At 47.2% G+C, this 18128-nt stretch overlaps 3 protein-coding genes and 1 pseudogene across 3 annotated transcripts in view; 3 read left to right on the plus strand and 1 right to left on the minus strand.

The window, feature by feature from the left end:
• Nucleotides 1-1197, minus strand: part of CNJ02760 (conserved hypothetical protein) — a 1393-nt gene extending 196 nt beyond the window's left edge. The window contains exons 1-7 of the mRNA XM_024657989.1: nt 1075-1197; nt 823-1000; nt 684-724; nt 547-616; nt 336-484; nt 217-274; nt 1-151 (exon numbers count right to left, since the gene is read on the minus strand). The exon at nt 1-151 is cut by the window's left edge and continues 196 nt beyond it. Of these exons, the coding sequence (XP_024513684.1) occupies nt 1-151; nt 217-274; nt 336-484; nt 547-616; nt 684-724; nt 823-984 (631 nt within the window). The 5' untranslated portion in view covers nt 985-1000; nt 1075-1197. The remainder of the gene's footprint in view (nt 152-216; nt 275-335; nt 485-546; nt 617-683; nt 725-822; nt 1001-1074) is intronic.
• Nucleotides 1198-1290: 93 nt separating this feature from the next.
• CNJ02765 (hypothetical protein) lies at nt 1291-3181 on the plus strand. Its single transcript, XM_024658780.1, has 10 exons — nt 1291-1545; nt 1597-1630; nt 1687-1725; nt 1784-1817; nt 1892-1964; nt 2029-2086; nt 2156-2285; nt 2403-2496; nt 2577-2957; nt 3014-3181. The coding sequence occupies exons 1-9, from the start codon at nt 1466-1468 to the stop codon at nt 2824-2826; spliced, it is 792 nt and encodes a 263-aa protein (XP_024514459.1). The 5' UTR covers nt 1291-1465; the 3' UTR covers nt 2827-2957; nt 3014-3181.
• A 493-nt stretch (nt 3182-3674) lies between these two features.
• Nucleotides 3675-5593, plus strand: CNJ02770 (expressed protein). The gene is made up of 4 exons (XM_567439.1): nt 3675-4552; nt 4609-4662; nt 4711-4810; nt 4910-5593. Exons 1-4 carry the CDS (start codon nt 4013-4015, stop codon nt 5380-5382), a joined length of 1167 nt encoding a protein of 388 aa, XP_567439.1. The 5' UTR covers nt 3675-4012; the 3' UTR covers nt 5383-5593.
• Nucleotides 5594-8548: 2955 nt separating this feature from the next.
• On the plus strand, nt 8549-15931 carry CNJ02780 (annotated as a pseudogene).
• The last annotated feature ends 2197 nt before the right edge of the window (nt 15932-18128 follow it).

Below are 18128 nucleotides of genomic sequence, written 5' to 3' on the forward strand. Positions count from 1 at the left end.
TGCTTAATCCTAGCAGCGGAGGTAAAGATGTCGGGGCCTGGACAGAAGTGAGGTACTCGTAGTCAACGCGCGCTAGAAGCATCTCTGTATTCGATCTGTCTTGAAGGATAGACTGCATGAGAGCAGGAACATATTTTCTGGCCTCTGGCCACTGTGAAGAAGTAAGATTATTTGCCGTTCAACAAGTGAGACAGTGAGAGACAGAGCGACCCATACCATCTTTTCTAGAGGCAGATCAGAGATGTTGATCCATTTTGGCTCCATTTCCTCCGTTCTTGAGGTGTATGGGTTATGAGCGTCTGCCCACAATCAGCATAATTTATCATATGACTCACGTTTCCGGATCTCCCGACCAAGAAGTACAGGCGTATATGTGAATCCTTAGGAGAGATTTCTCTTGCTGAGTACCAGGATCTGGTCGGCTGGTAAGGAGAATGCCCTTGTAGTGAAGATCGAATCTGTTTACAACCAAACCTGACTCTTCCTAGGACATGTACAGATTCATAGTTAAAACAATATGATATCAAGTATATGCGGGGAACTTACATGTAGCTCCCTAACCGCACAGCCCAGCATCGACTCTCCGGGTTCTGGCTTGCCTCCGAAACCATTGTACCTGTAGTAGTCGGAAGTTCACACCACTCCATTCCAAAATGTGCTTTCTTTTAAGCAGGCATACTTACAGGCCAACTCCCATACCGCGCCTCTTCAATCCTAATAGCACCTAAAAATGTAGGGATAGGGTCAGCAGTTACCTCTTATCAGAGACCGGTCCGCGTTAACGTCCAGTTTGGACACTCGTTGTTCGAAGATCGCACTTACTTGTGAATTCTGCCTGTCAACAACAAACACAAGGCTGTACTCAATCGGCCATGGCTTGATATTTTGCAGAGTTGCCCAGCTTCGGACTGGAACCTGACTCGAAAATGGTAACTGCTCGAATGGAAGTTTACTGAACTCCGCGGGTATGGTGGGTCTGGCCATTGCTGTAGTTTCACAACTATCAAAGAATAACGTTTGTGAGCTTTGTACAATTCCTTCTGTATGGTCGTAATAGCGATTAGCGATACATACTGTAAGTATGCGATACCCCTGTCCGAACTGTCTGAAACGATAAGTATCACGTACGTAGAGACCCTCTACGAGCGATGGAGTTCGGCACTCGTTGCTTGTTGAGCTCTGCTGCTTCAGAATCGATTGACGTGATTTATAGCTCTTGATAATTAATAGCCGAGGCGGCGAAATGCGACGTGCGCCACGCTGGCGGGTTCATCGGATGATGGCATCACACGCATTCCATCTCATCTCGCTGTTGCCATGAGCAAGTTCTGCTAAACGCATACAGTCGGTTACCCCTTGTTCAGCTATCATCCTTCAACAAGACTCAACTCCACAGCCCCATCTCCCAAGCAAAAACTGCCAAAAATCTTACCCCTGTAGACGCTACTCAGTACCTCGGTAAATCATGGCCGACTTCTCCGCTGCGTTCAATTCAGTGCCGCCGGTCACTCGCACAATACTCATAGGACTTGGGGCTGTTACTTTGTAAGTCGACCTATGACTTCCCTGGTATAGTACACTAAAGGTAGGTTTTAGCCCATGTCTCTTGGGATTGACATCTCCAGCGTCTGTACGTGAATTACAGCCTCGCTGTCAGTGGTGATATTTGACTTTTGACATGCACAGGTTGCATTACTGTGGAGGAGAGTAACCCAAGGATATGAAGTGAGCTTTATGTGACAATCGAGTTTTAACTGGAGACTGACAACCAATTACGGACTAGATATGGCGCCCCTTAACGTGTTTCTTCTTTGGAGGTATGTTTAAACAGGCTGCTAGTCTGGCTGTATGCTGTTTCTTGTTTGAAATGGGCTGAGTTATTGCGATCTAGGTGGCGGTTTTCCACTGCTTTATGATTTTTTCCTCATATACAGGAATTCCTCCTCTATGGAAAAAGATACCTAGTATGTGTTCTCATTTTGCTGAAACTTGTAGCAGTAGAGATTGACTGGCTGCCATGAAACATAGTCTTTCTAACACAGCTGAATATGCTTGGCTACATGTCGTGATGGCTATTTTCATCCTTGTAAGTGCATATACACTGCGGATTTTGGTGATGCATGCTTGCTAATAGTCTATCTTGTGTCCCCCTCAGATATTCAACATGTTTGTTGGCCTACCATTTTTGTTCCGCCCCCTTCTCCATGCTCAAACCTATGTTTGGTGCCGTGTAAATCCTACAGTCAAAGTCTCCATATTTGGACTGTTGACAATACCCACAAGCTGTAAGTGCTACCAATAACTGATGACTGTCACTTGTCTTTTGAAGTATTATTGTACATTATGTACAAGCAGTCACAACCAAGAATACAGGCTGATGCAACATTTATAATCGCAATTAGTGTACCCTGTAGCCCTCATTGTTCTTGATCTGTTAACAGGCGGGCCTCTAAAAGCAATCAGTGGTGTCATGGGACTGTTGGCAGGACATCTATGGTAAGTTACTAATCATGAATTATCTTGATGCTCATCTTCACTTCTCACATGCTGATCCTTGTTTGTGATATGATTTCTAGGTGGTTCCTCTCGACTTATCTCCCACTCTATGCACCTTCTCATTTACGCCGCCAAAACCCCCTAGCAACTCCTAGTTTCTTCAAATCGTGGTTTATCAACAACAGCTCCAACAGACGCACATTCCAATCAGTTGGAACAAGTATGCAGGCCCAAACATCCTTTGCAACAAGCAGTTCTCGGTCAGAAGCAGCACAGGAAGCAAGGCATAGGTGGGGTGGGGGGCAGCGGTTAGGAGGTTCTACTCTTTAGCTTGTGTATCCTGAAGCATTGTTTTTGTGTAGAGCTCACTGCCAGAGCTTATGTGACATTGGTGTAGGAGTTTATAAAGCAATGTCACTTCATTGGATGTGCTGCATAGCATGGCAGTGTGTCAGTAAAATGTGACTAGATTTGCAAATGTTCAACTGTGCATTCAAGTACTGATCATCAAAAACAGGATATGGATGGAAGCAGACATGGTCACTAAAAGCCAACTCGGATGGGCTGCCTGGGTCAAATCACCATTTGTACAGACTGAGATACAAGCACATAAGGGATAGGATATGTGGTGGAGGATCACACACAGCATACAACATGACATCTTTGCTGCTGCATAAGATATGACACTAAAAATAATTTAGTTATTGTGCATAAACTATGTTACATGATTTGTTTGCCAAATACTAGTGGTCTGTAATCATCATCTCTGCAATATGATGAAGTATGGAAAGATTTGCAATTGGGGAGCTAACAAGGAACAGAAGATGAGATGTTGCCCAGGCTGCCAGGGATTTTCATGTGATTGCAATGCCCCAAGAACTAAGGGAAAGGGAATGAATGACTCTTTTTTCTGATGAATTTCTGTGTTCTGTCTTTTGTTTTTACTTCTAGAATCTTTAGATTCCTGGCTGAATATTAATAAAAGCTATACTGCTGTACAATTACAAGAAGTACAAACATTCCCCAACCTGAATTATTATCTGCAATTCTGCTTCTGATGGCACATAATCAACAAAGGGGTGAATAAGTGGATGGAACAGATAAATTTAGATAGATTTATCCATCAGTCTTTGCAGAAACTTGAGAGTGGCCACACTGATTGCATTTAATCCAAACAACTAGAATATCATACCCCTCAGCTTGATCTGTTCCAAAACCCCTGTGATAGCCAGCATTGCCACCATCATCCCCTTTGGCCCTTTTTTTCCTTTCCACTCCAGTTATACCAACTGCCAACAAACTTCCAAAAAATGTGTAGCTTCCAATAAGCTGCCCATCTGTGCTGGCCTGCTTTGACACACTCATCAACACTATTACCCATAACAATATTACTATTCTGTACACCCATGTGTACATCAACAACAGCACTCAACAACCAAATGCAGCAACCCTACTTGAGCCAAGACCAGCAGTACTGGGAACAGTACCCAAACTCATTCTTCAAATCAAACTTGCTATGATGGCAGCTATGGCACTCAGAGCCACTCCATCAACCCCAAACATCCTTGCAACTGAAGGAAATTCCATCCCAACCTCATCGTCATCTTCATTTTTATCATGCCATAACTCAGATCTAGTAAGCCAGACTACAGGTTCTATAGCAGGATCTTCCTCCAACAGATGGAATATATCTCATGGGTTAGTGGGCTTGTTTGGTCAGCAAGATGATACTTTAAATACAGCATCATCTGTCACAACAGACATGGCTGTCATCGCACCAGCATCAGATCTTCCCCTGCCTCCCCTTCATCCAGTCCATCAAATTTCAACTAACCTTCATGCACATCAATCCCAAACATCATTACAGGCCAGCAATGGGACTAATGTCTCCCAGCTGCCTGAGCATAAGAGTGCAGGTGAACAACCCAAAGTTTATTGCCATTCAGGGTCCACTACTCTGCATGGTAATTATTCTGATGATTGTTTCCAATGCATGTGGTCTGACAGTCAACAAATCTGCCATGCCAGAATGGGGACATACAACATTTTCATTAAAGTGAGTGGCACTCGAGTTTCTAATTTGCCTGGCATGATGTTCATGATCATAATTAGCATTTGCATCTTCACATATTCAAGACCATCAAAAAAAAGGCAAAAGACAACAATGTGTGTTTCCAGCTGAAGCTTGTAATGATCATGGCTAATTTGCTTCAGTGTTCTTATAAATGCCAATGGTTTACATGCCAGGCTTGGGAATTTAACACTCCCAGTGCACTTATTAACCATGTCAGGCAAAATCATCTTGGAATTGTTGGTATGTCCTGCCAATCTCAACTTCTCAAGCTTGGCTTCTGCATCTTTGTTATAGTATGCTAATTTGTCCTTTCCTCCATTAAATGTTTTCAATTCACAGCAAGAGCTCCAAAGTTCCTCTTATGTCAGTTACCACTTTCTCAGCCATTGCCTTGTCCACCTATTTGTCAATCACTAGACATTCCTCAATACTTTTTGACTGCTCATCCAGTACAAAAATCACCTTTTAGCACAGTCTACAAAAATACACAGGAAATACCCATTTTGCCAGACTGGGATGATACAGCACCCTTTCTGCCAGTGCACAATGAGCCTCAACCAGGTTACTTCTTAGGTTTCTCTGGAAGCATTTTCCCTATGAGCAAACTTATGGGGGGGCAGGACTGGCATGAAAGAGATAGTAATGGACATTTGATAACTTGTAAAACTTCACCAGGGGACCCTTTGATACAAGTCAAGAAGAAAATCAAGGGAAAGCTTAATAAGCCAAAGCTTACTGTATCAGCTGATATAGTGGCAGCATATAATAAAGCTGCCAGGAGAAGAAGAGAAAAAAAGACAGGGATGTTTTGACAGACCTGGTTGTACCTGAACAACAACAAGCTGAAGGCATGAAGGTCAAGAATAGATCTTCACAATGGATAGCAAGAAAGTTAAGGATGACCATAGGGTATGATTTAGTTGTTGGAGTATTAGAGTTTATGGAGAGAGGGATTGCTGCAGGATCCTCCCATATCAAACAGGATGCTAAATAACCAGAAGGGCTGGTTGAGGACAGAGATGCAAATTATCACAGATTGGAAATTCAAAGTTGTACACACTATGGGACCTGTGGCAGCTTAATTTAATCCATAACTGTTTCAGCTTAAAATAATCCAAGATTGTATTGTAGTGCATCCATGCTATGCATGAAGTAACTTAGAGGGTTGCTAGGATGAAAGAGAGACTCAGTAGCTAGTAGGAGTGATGGTGGTATAATACTGGAGAGCTGACTTACAACAAGTAGCAGCAAAACCACATTCTGAAGTATTACATAAGCTAGTCTAGTCCACGCTGACATACAGTGCAGAGCACCCAACCCAACCTGAAATGAAAAAAATGTCTCAAAAATTTCAAAATTTCAGTCAAAGACTCCTCTCGCTGAGAAAACACCAAAAATGAGATTTTGGGTCAATAGCAGACATTGCTGAATGGTGGAATTTTTGGCTCCTGGACAAACTATTTTGACCATTCTAGGCATGGTTGCATGACATAACATGTTACAACTCGTCCCCAACAGGGTCCGGCCTTGGAGACGAGATAGAAAGCCGTAGTTTAACTAAGCAATGAGATATATGTATGATATACCTCTTGACACTTGTCTGTTGGCATATGGTATAGGGCGGAGGTATATTTGCTTGGGAAGATCAGGCAAGCTTATATATTAATGGAGTAAGTTTATGTCGAAGGTGGTGCAAGGTAAGACAAGAGCGAGCACTGGGAGCTTGAGGACCTTTCGCAAAGTAACTTATGAAATATTGATCTTCGAGGGGAAGAAGATCAAGATCAAGGACAGAGCTCCCCTTTATATACTTCTACAGAAATCTATTTATATCCTTCGAGGTCCAGCTGGATGTCCAGTTGGACCTTCTTATCTGAATCGGATCTTGCCTTCCTATTACATAACTCCCTCCTATGATATCTTATCTCTTCTTCTTTGTGCAGGCTCATGACATAACACGATGCAGAATAAAAGAAGGTATTATCACATATGCTGCCATGTATAAATTTCTGGTCTTCCAAAGGTTTACAAATACATATACATTTCTTAAAAAGCACATTATCTGGAGATAAATGCCTTCATTAACATCTAGGCCCTTCACCAACCCCATCAATGTTGATGACAGCAATGATGATCTCATCAGCAATGGCAGCAACAGCAACAGCAACAACAGTGATGACAGTGACCACAATGATGACTGGGAAGATGCAGAGCAAGGTGAAGATGAGAGCTGCCTGGAAGACATCCGATGCAGAGCAAGGTGAAGATGAGAGCTGCCTGGAAGACATCCTTGACAGATTAATTCTTTTCAACAACTTCGATCCTGATTTAGAAGAGGGCAAGAATAAAAAAAAAGGACAATGATGAAGGAAAGAGAGAGAAGAGCGAGTACCTCAGGCAGTCCAACATGGAGGCTTTTCCTCATTGCTGATGACTTTCAAATTGGTCAACCAGTGTTGAGTGATGAGGAATGGGTGGAGAGGATTCTAAACCCAGAAATCAAGTGCTTGGAAGAGTTGCAAAAGACGCAGGATCTGGAATATGTTCCAAGGATGAAGGGAAGGGCGAAATGGAACAATTGAGTGACTGCAGAGTCCAAGAGATCTCTTGCGAACATGCACAAACAGGGTGTGGAAGGTATTGCCATTCAATAAACACTGAAAGTCTTTGCTGACCAGAGCTATCAGGTTGACAAGGCCTCAAGCATGCAATCAAAAATGATTTATGGCACCCGGCAGACTGCACCATTTGAGATAATGCACAGAAGCGATGAAAAAAAAAAAAAAATCAAGGCTAATGGCTCAAGCATTAAAAACTTCTTCCACTGTTCTGGGAGTGCTGGTTCTCGTCCTGCAGTTGGAAGACACCGAGAAGAAGTAGTGAGCAACTTTATTCCACCCATTTCCTCCACTTCCTCCACTTCACCAAACAGCTTGCATTCGCCATTGGACCCCCAGGCCCCAGCTACTCATGCTTTCCAGGAATCATCTCTTCTCCCATGTCAGGGGGCTATCTCTTCTGGCGATAGCCTTCAACAGGTTAGGGACAACAAATGATCCGAGGGCCTCTTCAAATAGACAGCCAGATCAATGCCGGAAGATGATAGCTTTAAGTAGATGAAGAATACTTGGAGAGGACAACAATAGTGGATCGACAAGTATCTAAAACTATGGAAACTACTGTCTTATATATCTTTACACCTCAAGCTCTGCTGACTCATCTTTCCCACACCAGCCAGCTCTACATCCTTTTGCGTTGCCGAAACCTGGTGGCAAGGAAGGTGGTGGAGGGTTGTCGATCTCTCTATCTCTGTATATCTCTCGGGGGAAGGCCGTGGCCGAAAACGAAGGGGTATGCTCGGATGCGGACTGAAGTGGATGAGGAAGGGTTACTGTCATAATCGTGCTGACATGAAGAAGAGGAGGTTTTGAGTAAAAGTGGAGTTTAAGAGGTCGGGTGGCGACAGCCACGTGACAGTCAGCCCCAACTTCAATGCGAGCATCCCTGCGAGCTGAGTGTGGAGATAGACCGCAGTTTGAATGAGAGGAAGAAGAGGTTGAGATAGATAGAGAGAGACGATAATAGAGGAAGTGGGATGCCAAGGGTTAAACGCTGAATGAGATGTAGAAGTGGGGAGGTACTCTGTGATGGACGTTGATGCAGGCTTTGTTGGTGCTTACCAGTAGCTAATCTAATAGTCCTTCTCCTTGAGTCTTAAAACACTAATAGTCTGTTCCATATATTCCAACAATATTCTCCAGCAAAAATTCTCCTGTGCAATGCGTGATAAGATATTGTTCAGTGATATCGAAAAAGTTGTCAGGGAAAGGGGAGGGAAGTGGTTTGAGTGGTGTAGATGAAAATGTGGGAAATTAGGCGAGGAGATGAAGTTGGGTAAAAGAGAGAGATGGTGAGGATGGGGGTAAAGAATGTGAGATGGTCAATCATCACAAGAAACCTTGTGACGAAGTGTAAGGCATGCATGCCAAACACGGTCATTATGATCCCAAGGTCTGTTTCACTTCATACATAGATTTGCTGCCGCTTTTCTCTTATTTTGATTCCGTTTATTTTGCGCGCTCCTCACAGGCCTCAAAGGAATTTGCAGCAAGGAAAAGCCTCTCTTCTTTATCTTTAGAAAGAGAGCCCTTTTCCTTTGGTTGTCCGCGACCTGCTGTAGTTCTTTTGAGTGCTTGTGAGTCCCACTTCCTACTTGAATTGTGGTTTTATGCTAACTGGGCGGACTTTAGTAATTATAGCTTCGTTGACACTCTGCCCAGGTATGCTTGTAACTTCTTCTTTATCTTTAGAAAGAGAGCCCTTTTCCTTTGGTTGTCCGCGACCTGCTGTAGTTCTTTTGAGTGCTTTAATTATAGCTTCGTTGACACTCTGCCCAGTGATCAACAAACATATGCAAACTCATAGACCGCTTCTGCGCCCGGACAATCCAACTACCTCTTTCCTTGCCACTGACTAGACAACAGTCGTGTTCCAGCCGTCTCTCTTTCAAATCAAATCAAGCCGAACTCTTCAGTGAACATCCCCCCTGGGTTGTTACACTTTTTTTAAGCGAATCTCAACTGCATGAGCTCTGCTGAGCCACCAGAAAATTTTTTTGACACCATTACACCTATTGAAGATCAATCCAAACCACGACTTCGGCAAGATACACCATTCCCTGAAATGACAACACCCCCTACAGACAAGGAATCCCTACAGAGGAAGATCAAACAGATAGAGGACGAGAGAAAGCGGGAGAGAGAGGAGCACAAGCGCGAAATGGCGGAGCTACAAGCCCAAATGCGAGGTCTTCTCAAACGCGAGGCCGAGAAGCGCGACCTCCCTCCGCACAATCCCGCCACTTCCAGCTTACCTGCCAAATCAGAGTCCCCTCATCCTCCTATTATGTATGATTCTCTCCCCCAACCCAAATATTCCTTTCCAGTCCTCTCTGAACATGCCGACGCAGCGGCTATTCACCAACACATCTCGAAGCTTCGCAGCATCTTTACCCTCATGGCCGCCGGTTACCGCTATGAACCCACCGCTTTTGAGGCCCGCAAGCTCGCCCACGCCGCCCAGTCTCTTACTGGTATCCGCCATCTTCAATTCCTCGAAGGTGATGGCCTCCAATGTCGCACCTTTGATGACTGGGCAAAAGCTTTCAAGTCTGCAATGCTTCCGCTCGGCTGGGTATCCGAGACCGAAAAGAAAATCTATTCTCTTCAACCCCAGCTCCTCCGACTTGACAAAATCCCATCGGCCATCATGGATTTCAAACAGTGGTTCACCCTCCTGAAGGATTCCGACAGCCCCATGTCCGAAGGCGTCGCTACACACTGGCTGCGAAACCACATGACACCTGGTCTTTTGGCGGAGCTTGAACGGGACTTTGGTGGTGAGAATCAGCTTCGTCAGGCCAGTTTAGCTGAACTTCTCAAGCATATGGAAATCTGTGCCACCAGACTCCTTCGCTACCAGTCCGCTTTCGCCCCCATCGCGCCCACCCGCACGCCGATCGCTGCTGTCTCGCCTGAAGCGTCTTCGCCCATCGACATTGCTCAATGGCTCAACCCACGACTTCCGCTCCCCAAGGGTGGTGCTGGTCGCCGCGCTCGAGCTCACCTTGCCAGTGAACAGCGTTGCTTCCTCTGCCGCCAACCCGGTCACAAGTCTCCCGACTGCCCTAAGCGCAAGGAACCCACGGCAATCGCTGCTGTAAGCACCTTCGACCATGAGGAAGCGGAATTTGAGCAGGAGGAGGGGGAGATGTTTGCTGAGGTATTAGCCACACACCTTGCGCCGGAGCTGTCAGTCCCACCCATCCTTCTCGAATGTCGCATAGGCACTAATGGGTCACCCTTCCTCGCCCTCTTCGACACAGGAGCAACAGTCACTCTAGTTGATCCGTCCCTCATCACCACCCACCAACTCCAAACTTATCCATCAGAGCAACGGCGGGTGGTATCGTTAGCAGGAGGAGCATGGGGTCCAGCTTTACAACGTCGTGTAGGAGTAGAGGTATGCATCCAGAATCAAGTCTTCGCACTACATGGTTATGTCATGCCCCTACATGCCCGTGTAAGTGCAGAGCCCTTATCACCACTCGTTCTCACCATATGGTAGGATTTATTCCTATGCATTGGTCGATGTTGGTAGGTGAGATTTGATGCCGAAACACGTTTTTCGGACTTCGCCGAAACGCGGCATGGTCGATGTTGGTAGGTGAGATTTGATGCCGAAACGCGTCTTTCGGACTTCGCCGAAACGCGGCATCGAGCTCTGTCCCGCCTTTATCCTATGCATGATATTTTATTCTCATGCATAGGACCGGCAATTGCTGCCGAGACGCGGCGGCGGACTTCGCCGGATCTCTGTCCCTTTTTTTTCGATGGACTTCTGTTTGTTTCTGCATACATCCATACATATATATATATATAGATCTCATACATAGTTATAGTTTTCTCTTTCTCTAAGCGAAACTCATGCATATCAAACATTGCTAGTTTCGCATCCAGTAGACCACTATAACTATAAACAAACACCGAACGCTTCCTCGAACGCATCCGAACGCCCTCTAGACCTATACCACGAACGCCCATCCTTCTCGAACGCCAACCGAACGCAGTGAGGCACCCCCAGTGCCTACAGCCCGCTATAAAGTCATCCTAGGCCTGGATTTCATCCGCTCTCATGGGCTCCTCAGCGGTGCTTCTCAGCTAGGCAATCTCGCTCCTGACCTCCTTGGCCCCGTGGTTGCCTCAGTGACGACCGCTGATGGGTATGATGACCTCCGCCTAGCAATCCTGCATGAGTATCACGACATTTTCCCAGACAATATTGGTGAAGTTGCAAATTACCCACTGATCTGTGATGCCAACTCAAAGGTCCGCCACCATATCAACCTCACCCCCGGTGCGATACCCTTCAAATCCGCGAGTTATCGATCCCCTCACATGTGGCGACAGCAGTTAATCGAAGAGATCCAGAAACATCGGGAGGCTGGCCGATTGCGACCCTCCAGTTCGCCGTGGGCAGCACTGGCGTTCTTGGTTAAGAAGGAGAATGGAAAATTTCGGTTTATCTGTGATTATCGGGGCCTTAACAAAGTCACTACTCCAGACTCCACGCCAGTTCCCAATGTCGACGACATCCTCCATCGAGCTGCTTGTGGTAAAATCTTCACCAAAATTGACCTGTCTGATGCTTTCTTCCAAACACTTATGCATGAACCAGACATTGAAAAAACGGCCATTACTACCGAACTCGGCCTATTTGAATGGGTAGTTATGCCACAAGGTGCTTGCAACTCACCTGCTACTCAACAACGCCGACTAAATGAGGCCCTCCGTGGGTTGCTGGGGGATTCTTGTGAGGCTTATGTTGATGATATCATTGTCTGGGCTGCTGATGCCGAGGATCTTGACAAACGGTTGCGAGCAGTGCTGGCTGCCTTACGAAAATCGGGGCTTGTGTGCTCTCCCACCAAGTCTGAATTTTTTCGCCACAAAGTCAAATTTCTTGGTCACGTGATATCCGCCAACCACATCGGCCCAGACCCCGCCAAACTCCGCACCATCGCCTCCTGGCCGCTCCCTCAGTCCGTCAAAGAGCTGCGATCCTTTCTAGGCCTCCTTCAATACCTCAGAAAATTCATACCGAGCCTAGCTACCCACACACGAACCCTCACCGCCCTCCTCCCGCCGACTCCAGCCGCCGAGAAAGCCTGGGAGAAGCAACAGCGTGCACTCCGGAAGGGCCAGTCCCCCAAGGATGTCCTGTCATGGGTCTGGGCATGGTCTAGTGAAGCGACCACCGCGTTTGAGATTCTGAAGGCGAAAGTGGCGGAGATTTCTGGCCTCCGGCCATTGGACTATGCAGCTGCATTATCCGGCGAGTGCCCCATCTACCTTTTCACTGATGCAAGCAATCACGGCACTGGCGCCTGGCTTGGTCAAGGCCCTGATCCCGATCATGCATTTCCAGTTGCTTACGACTCTCGCAGTTTATCAGCCGCTGAACGCAACTATCCAACACATGAGAAAGAACTGTTGGCCATCGTCCGTGCCCTCAAGCTCTGGCGACCTCTCCTTCTGGATGTTCCCATTCAAATTCAGACCGACCACTTCACTCTCAAATGGTTCCTCCAACAGCGCGACCTATCGGTGTAAGAGGCTAGCCTCCGACCCAGTGACCCAGGGTCACCACTTTCCCCAGCTTCTAATTTCGAGCCGCGTTTCAATTTACTTCCGCTTCTTCCTCCAAGTTGCGCGCGTCAAATTGCATCCGCTTTCCCTTCTCCCAGGTCACGTGCTTTATTTTTCCCCTGTTTCTCCGAGCCGCGTCTCAATTTACTTCCGCTCCTTTCCTCCAAGTCGCGCGCGTCAAATTGCATCCGCACTCTTCCTCCCAGGTCACGTGCATTATTTTACTTCCGCTTTTTCTCTTCTCATTTTCCCTCCAATTCTCGTCCTAAGTCCGAGTTTCGTGTCCGATTTTTCATGCCACAAACCCCGGTGTTTACCGGAGCTTTGGTCGCGACTGGTTTCGAGAGCGAAGGCAAAGTACATGGAAAGGTTGAAACACAAATTCCTTTATTCTTTTATCCTTGTTGTGTTCAACCTTTCCTTCTTCCGACCTTACAGTCACAAGTACCTTGCCTTCTCCTCTGTAAGCAGAGCTCTCTACCAGTTACCTTCTCCCCTCAGACTCCCTGGCTAATCCTGATCAGTGTTCCTATCAATTCTTCATCTTGTCTCCTTTACTAGTCGCTGATAGGACATAATCAGGTAAGCTTCGGGCTCTTTGGGTTTCACACAAATTCCTTTATTCTCCTTTTATCCTTGTTGTGTTCAACCTTTCCTTCTTCCGACCTTACAGTCACAAGTACCTTGCCTTCTCCTCTTGTTCCTATCAATTCTTCATCTTGTCTCCTTTACTAGTCGCTGATAGGACATAATCAGCATATGCATTTGGGATCTTGTTTGCTTCTCTCCAGTCCGAAGTTAAGCCTCGAGCCCTGCCAGCCCTAAGAGCCCACCAGTTCTCTCCAAGCATTGTCCCTCCGAGCTAGCCCCAACAGTACAGTGAAGGTCTATTGTCCGGACCTTACAATCCGAACGCCAAAAGCGCTGGCTGGGCATCCTATCCCGGTTCGACTTGCGTATTGACCACATCTCAGGTGTCAATAACTTCATCGCAGATGCCCTCTCTCGGCTTGGCGGCGCCGACGATGAGCAGGATGGTATGGAGACAGCTGAAGTCAGTGTAGCAGTCCTCGGTCTCCTCGGCCAAAACACATCCACCATCACCAAGGTCGCGCAAGGCTACGCTCAAGATCAGGTCATGGGAGCATGGTTGCAAGAGGAGGATAGGGCACCTGGAGTAACGTTGGAGAATGTTGAGAATGGTCAAGGAGTACATCAGGTGTTGCGATGGGAAGGCAGGCTATGTGTGCCCGATACCAGTGAGCTCCGAGAAGGTTTCATCCACCAGTGTCATGATGATGTGGGCCATTTCGGCGTAGCGAAGACATTGGAGATGGTGCGCCGCAGCTATTACTGGGAGGGCATGAGGCAGGATGTTGTGGACTATGTAAGCTCGTGTGCACCCTGTCAGACTTCAAAGAGCACTACTGTCAAGCCCGCAGGCCGCCTTCACTCTCTACCAGTTCCACAGGCGAAGTTTCTCGACATTGGCATTGACTTCGTGGGCCCTCTCCCCATGTCACAAGGCTTCGACCAACTCATTGTCATCACCGACCGCCTCACTGGTTATGTGGTCCTCATTCCCACCACCATCACAGCAAATGCGTGCGAGGTTGCCCGACTTTTTTACGACCACTGGCTTTCCAAATTCGGCTGCCCTCGCTCCATTGTCTCCGACCGTGGCAGCATCTTCCAGTCTGGGGTTTGGCGTCATGTCACCAAGCATATCGACACCAAGTCTATGCTTTCAACCTCATATCACCCCCAGACCGATGGTATCTCTGAACGGTCCAACAAATCAGTCATCGAGTCACTTCGAACCCTCACTGACATCCGTGGGCGTACATGGGCTGACCATTTGCAGCGCATTGCTTTTGCTCTCAACAACCATGTCCGTGCATCAACCAAGCACACTCCTGCCGAGCTGGTTTTTGGCAAGCGTCTCTCTCATGTTCCTCCCTTGGTGGCTGACACTCCAGCGAAAATTGCCGAAGCCTTGCAGTTCATGGTACCTTCAGAAGACGAATGGGATGCAGCAGCTCGACGTATGCGGCTCGACGAAGGGGAAGCACGAGACAATCTCCTCATGGCCAAACATCGACAAGCAGTTCAAGCCAACAAACATCGCCGGCCTGATCCCATTTACAAGGTCAGTGACCAAGTGCTGGTGAACACCCGTCATGTCAGGCATGAATACAAGTCCTCATCAGGCTTCAAAAATTCTGCTAAGTTCACCCCACGTTATGATGGTCCTTACACTATTGTCAAAGCTTTTCCAAATCAATCCCTCTATGAACTCGATGTCCCTGCTCGCGCCAATGACACCGCTCGACGCCATGTCTCCCTCCTCAAGCCTTACGTGGTCTCTGAACGTTATCATTCCTCGTCACCTCCCCTCCAACCCCAAGTCCCAGCTCCACCTCGCCCCCAGGTCCTCGAGGTCCTTGACATCCGCACCAGGAAGAACACTGAGGAGGTCTGAGTCCGGTTAGTTGGTGAGCCAGCCCTTGGCAAGTGGTTACCCCAAGTTGAAGTCGAGTTATGGGATGGTTTCAAGGCCGCGTGGGAGGTGTATGATGGCCCAGATGAGTTGTTGTTGGAGTAATTTTGATGTGTTTTTTCTTTCTTCTTTCAAACATGGACCCCACTTATTACCCTTTAGCCTAGTTGTTTCACCAATGGACCCCACTTATTTTTTTACCTAGTTTTCCTTGCTCTCGCCTTTTCTTCCAAGACCATGGCCTTTTTCAGGAAGGGGAGGGTGTAAGGCATGCATGCCAAACACGGTCATTATGATCCCAAGGTCTGTTTCACTTCATACATAGATTTGCTGCCGCTTTTCTCTTATTTTGATTCCGTTTATTTTGCGCGCTCCTCACAGGCCTCAAAGGAATTTGCAGCAAGGAAAAGCCTCTCTTCTTTATCTTTAGAAAGAGAGCCCTTTTCCTTTGGTTGTCCGCGACCTGCTGTAGTTCTTTTGAGTGCTTTAATTATAGCTTCGTTGACACTCTGCCCAGTGATCAACAAACATATGCAAACTCATAGACCGCTTCTGCGCCCGGACAATCCAACTACCTCTTTCCTTGCCACCGACTAGACAACAGTCGTGTTCCAGCCGTCTCTCTTTCAATCAAATCAAGCCGAACTCTTTCAGTGAACATCCCCCCTGGGTTGTTACACTCATGTGCTTGCCGCATAAGTTCCTCACGAAGGGTATTAACGTCCGGGATACATAAACGGTTGTCAACGAGGAGGAGTTGGTGTGTATCATGATTATGGAGGGTAACACCTGGAGCAGTAGACGGATCAGCAAGCCATTCTTTGAATAATACATCACCTTGATAACCCTGCACAATCGCGCGAAGGGTGTCCGGATCCAAAGTGGGCTCGTATGTCATTGTGGCATGAACTGAAACCGGTGATTGATCCAGGGAGGGGTCGGCAGGTTCGGCGGCGTCCGAAGGAGCATGACGAGAGAGGTAATCTGCGAGAGTATTGAACTCCCCTTTGATGTATTCTATGCGGAGGTCGAAATCCTTCAGAGTACTCAGCCACTGAAGCTGACAGGGAGAGAGATTACGTTGACCTAGGAACCATTGAAGGGTAAAGTGATCGCAGTAGACGTGGACTGGAATGCCGTATAGCAGAGGGCGCCAATGATCGAGGGCATTAATAATCGCCAGCAGCTCGTGGTCGTGTACCGGGTAGTTCTGTTGTGCACTATTGAAAGTGCGCGAATCGTAGGCCACAGGCTGGGCGGACTCCCGAGAGGTACCGACACCAATCCAAGCGCCAGTACCTGTGTTGGAAGCGTCGGTGAATAGAAAGACCTGCTGTTTTCCCGCTTTGACAGCATCATAATCGATAACGGCAAGACAGGGGACAGTACTCACCGCACGTCGAGTCGCTTCAAAGGCCGCCTTCTCCGCAGGGCCGAACGACCATCTCCAACCAGTCCATCCCTCGGGGAGGTGTCCCTTATGCATCTTAACAGCCTTGTAGTAAGCTTTCTCAGCCGCCGCATTCAGAGGAAGAGTGGCATGAAGCACGGCGGTGTGGTCGGCCAGGTTTGGTACGAAATCGCGAAGGTAGTTAACGAGACCGAGGAACGAGTGAAGTTGGTGAGAATTGACCGGGAGGGGGAACTGCTCGACGTGTGCGATTTTGGCGGGGTCGGGCAGAATCTGTCCGGGGCGGATGATATGGCCTAAGAACGCTACTTCGTCGAGGAACAGCTTTGACTTCTCACGCGAGCAGCGAAGACCACTTCGACGTAGGGCAGAAAGAACACTCACAATATTATCATGCAGGTCCTTCGCATCCTTCCCCCAGATGATGATATCGTCCACGTAAGCCTCGCAACATTCCCCAGTTAAACCTTGTAACGCCTCATTAATGCGACGCTGTTGAGCGGCCGGCGCGTTCCGGATCCCTTGAGGCATTACCACCCACTCTAGGAGACCGAGAGGAGTGGTGATAGCGGTTTTCGGGATGTCCTCCTCCTTCATTAGCGTTTGGAAAAAGGCATCCTTACAGTCAAGTTTTGCGAAAATCTTGCCCTTCCTGGCGGCACGGTGGAGGATATCCTGGACATTCCCCATAGGGTACATATTGGGGACCGTGACGTTGTTCAGAGCGCGGAAATCACAGACCATTCGGAATTTGCCATTACCTTTGGACACGAGGAACGCCGGGGAGGCCCAAGGGGAACTAGAGTATCGAAGACGTTGTAAGGTCCGGACAATAGACCTTCACTGTACTGTTGGGGCTAGCTCGGAGGGACAAGGCTTGGAGAGACTGGTGGGCTCTTAGGGCTGGCAGGGCTCGAGGCTTAACTTCGGACTGGAGAGAAGCAAACAAGATCCCAAATGCATATGCTGATTATGTCCTATCAGTGACTAGTAAAGGAGACAAGATGAAGAATTGATAGGAACAAGAGGAGAAGGCAAGGTACTTGTGACTGTAAAGTCGGAAGAAGGAAAAGTTGAACACAACAAGGATAAAAGAAATAAAGGAAGTTGTGTGAAACCCGAAGAGCCCGAAGCTTACCTGATTATGTCCTATCAGCGACTAGTAAAGGAGACAAGATGTAGACACTGGGTGTCTCACTGAGTGTCGTAGTAGTATAGTGTGTAGTTGACTAGCAAAACATGCACTGGTTGTAATACATGTGGATTGAGTATTGAAGAAACTACAACAATATGCGACTACTATTTTACTAAGTACCAACTGTGTGTCAGAAAGTAAAGTTACACACATCAAATGCCACGTCATTACTAAGTATTTCAAATGTAACATTATACACATGGAATGTTACATAATCTGGATGATTACATACACAACAAATATCG

The sequence above is a fragment of the Cryptococcus neoformans genome, assembly GCF_000091045.1.
Source record: "Cryptococcus neoformans var. neoformans JEC21 chromosome 10 sequence".
In the NCBI taxonomy this organism is placed as follows: domain Eukaryota; kingdom Fungi; phylum Basidiomycota; class Tremellomycetes; order Tremellales; family Cryptococcaceae; genus Cryptococcus; species Cryptococcus deneoformans.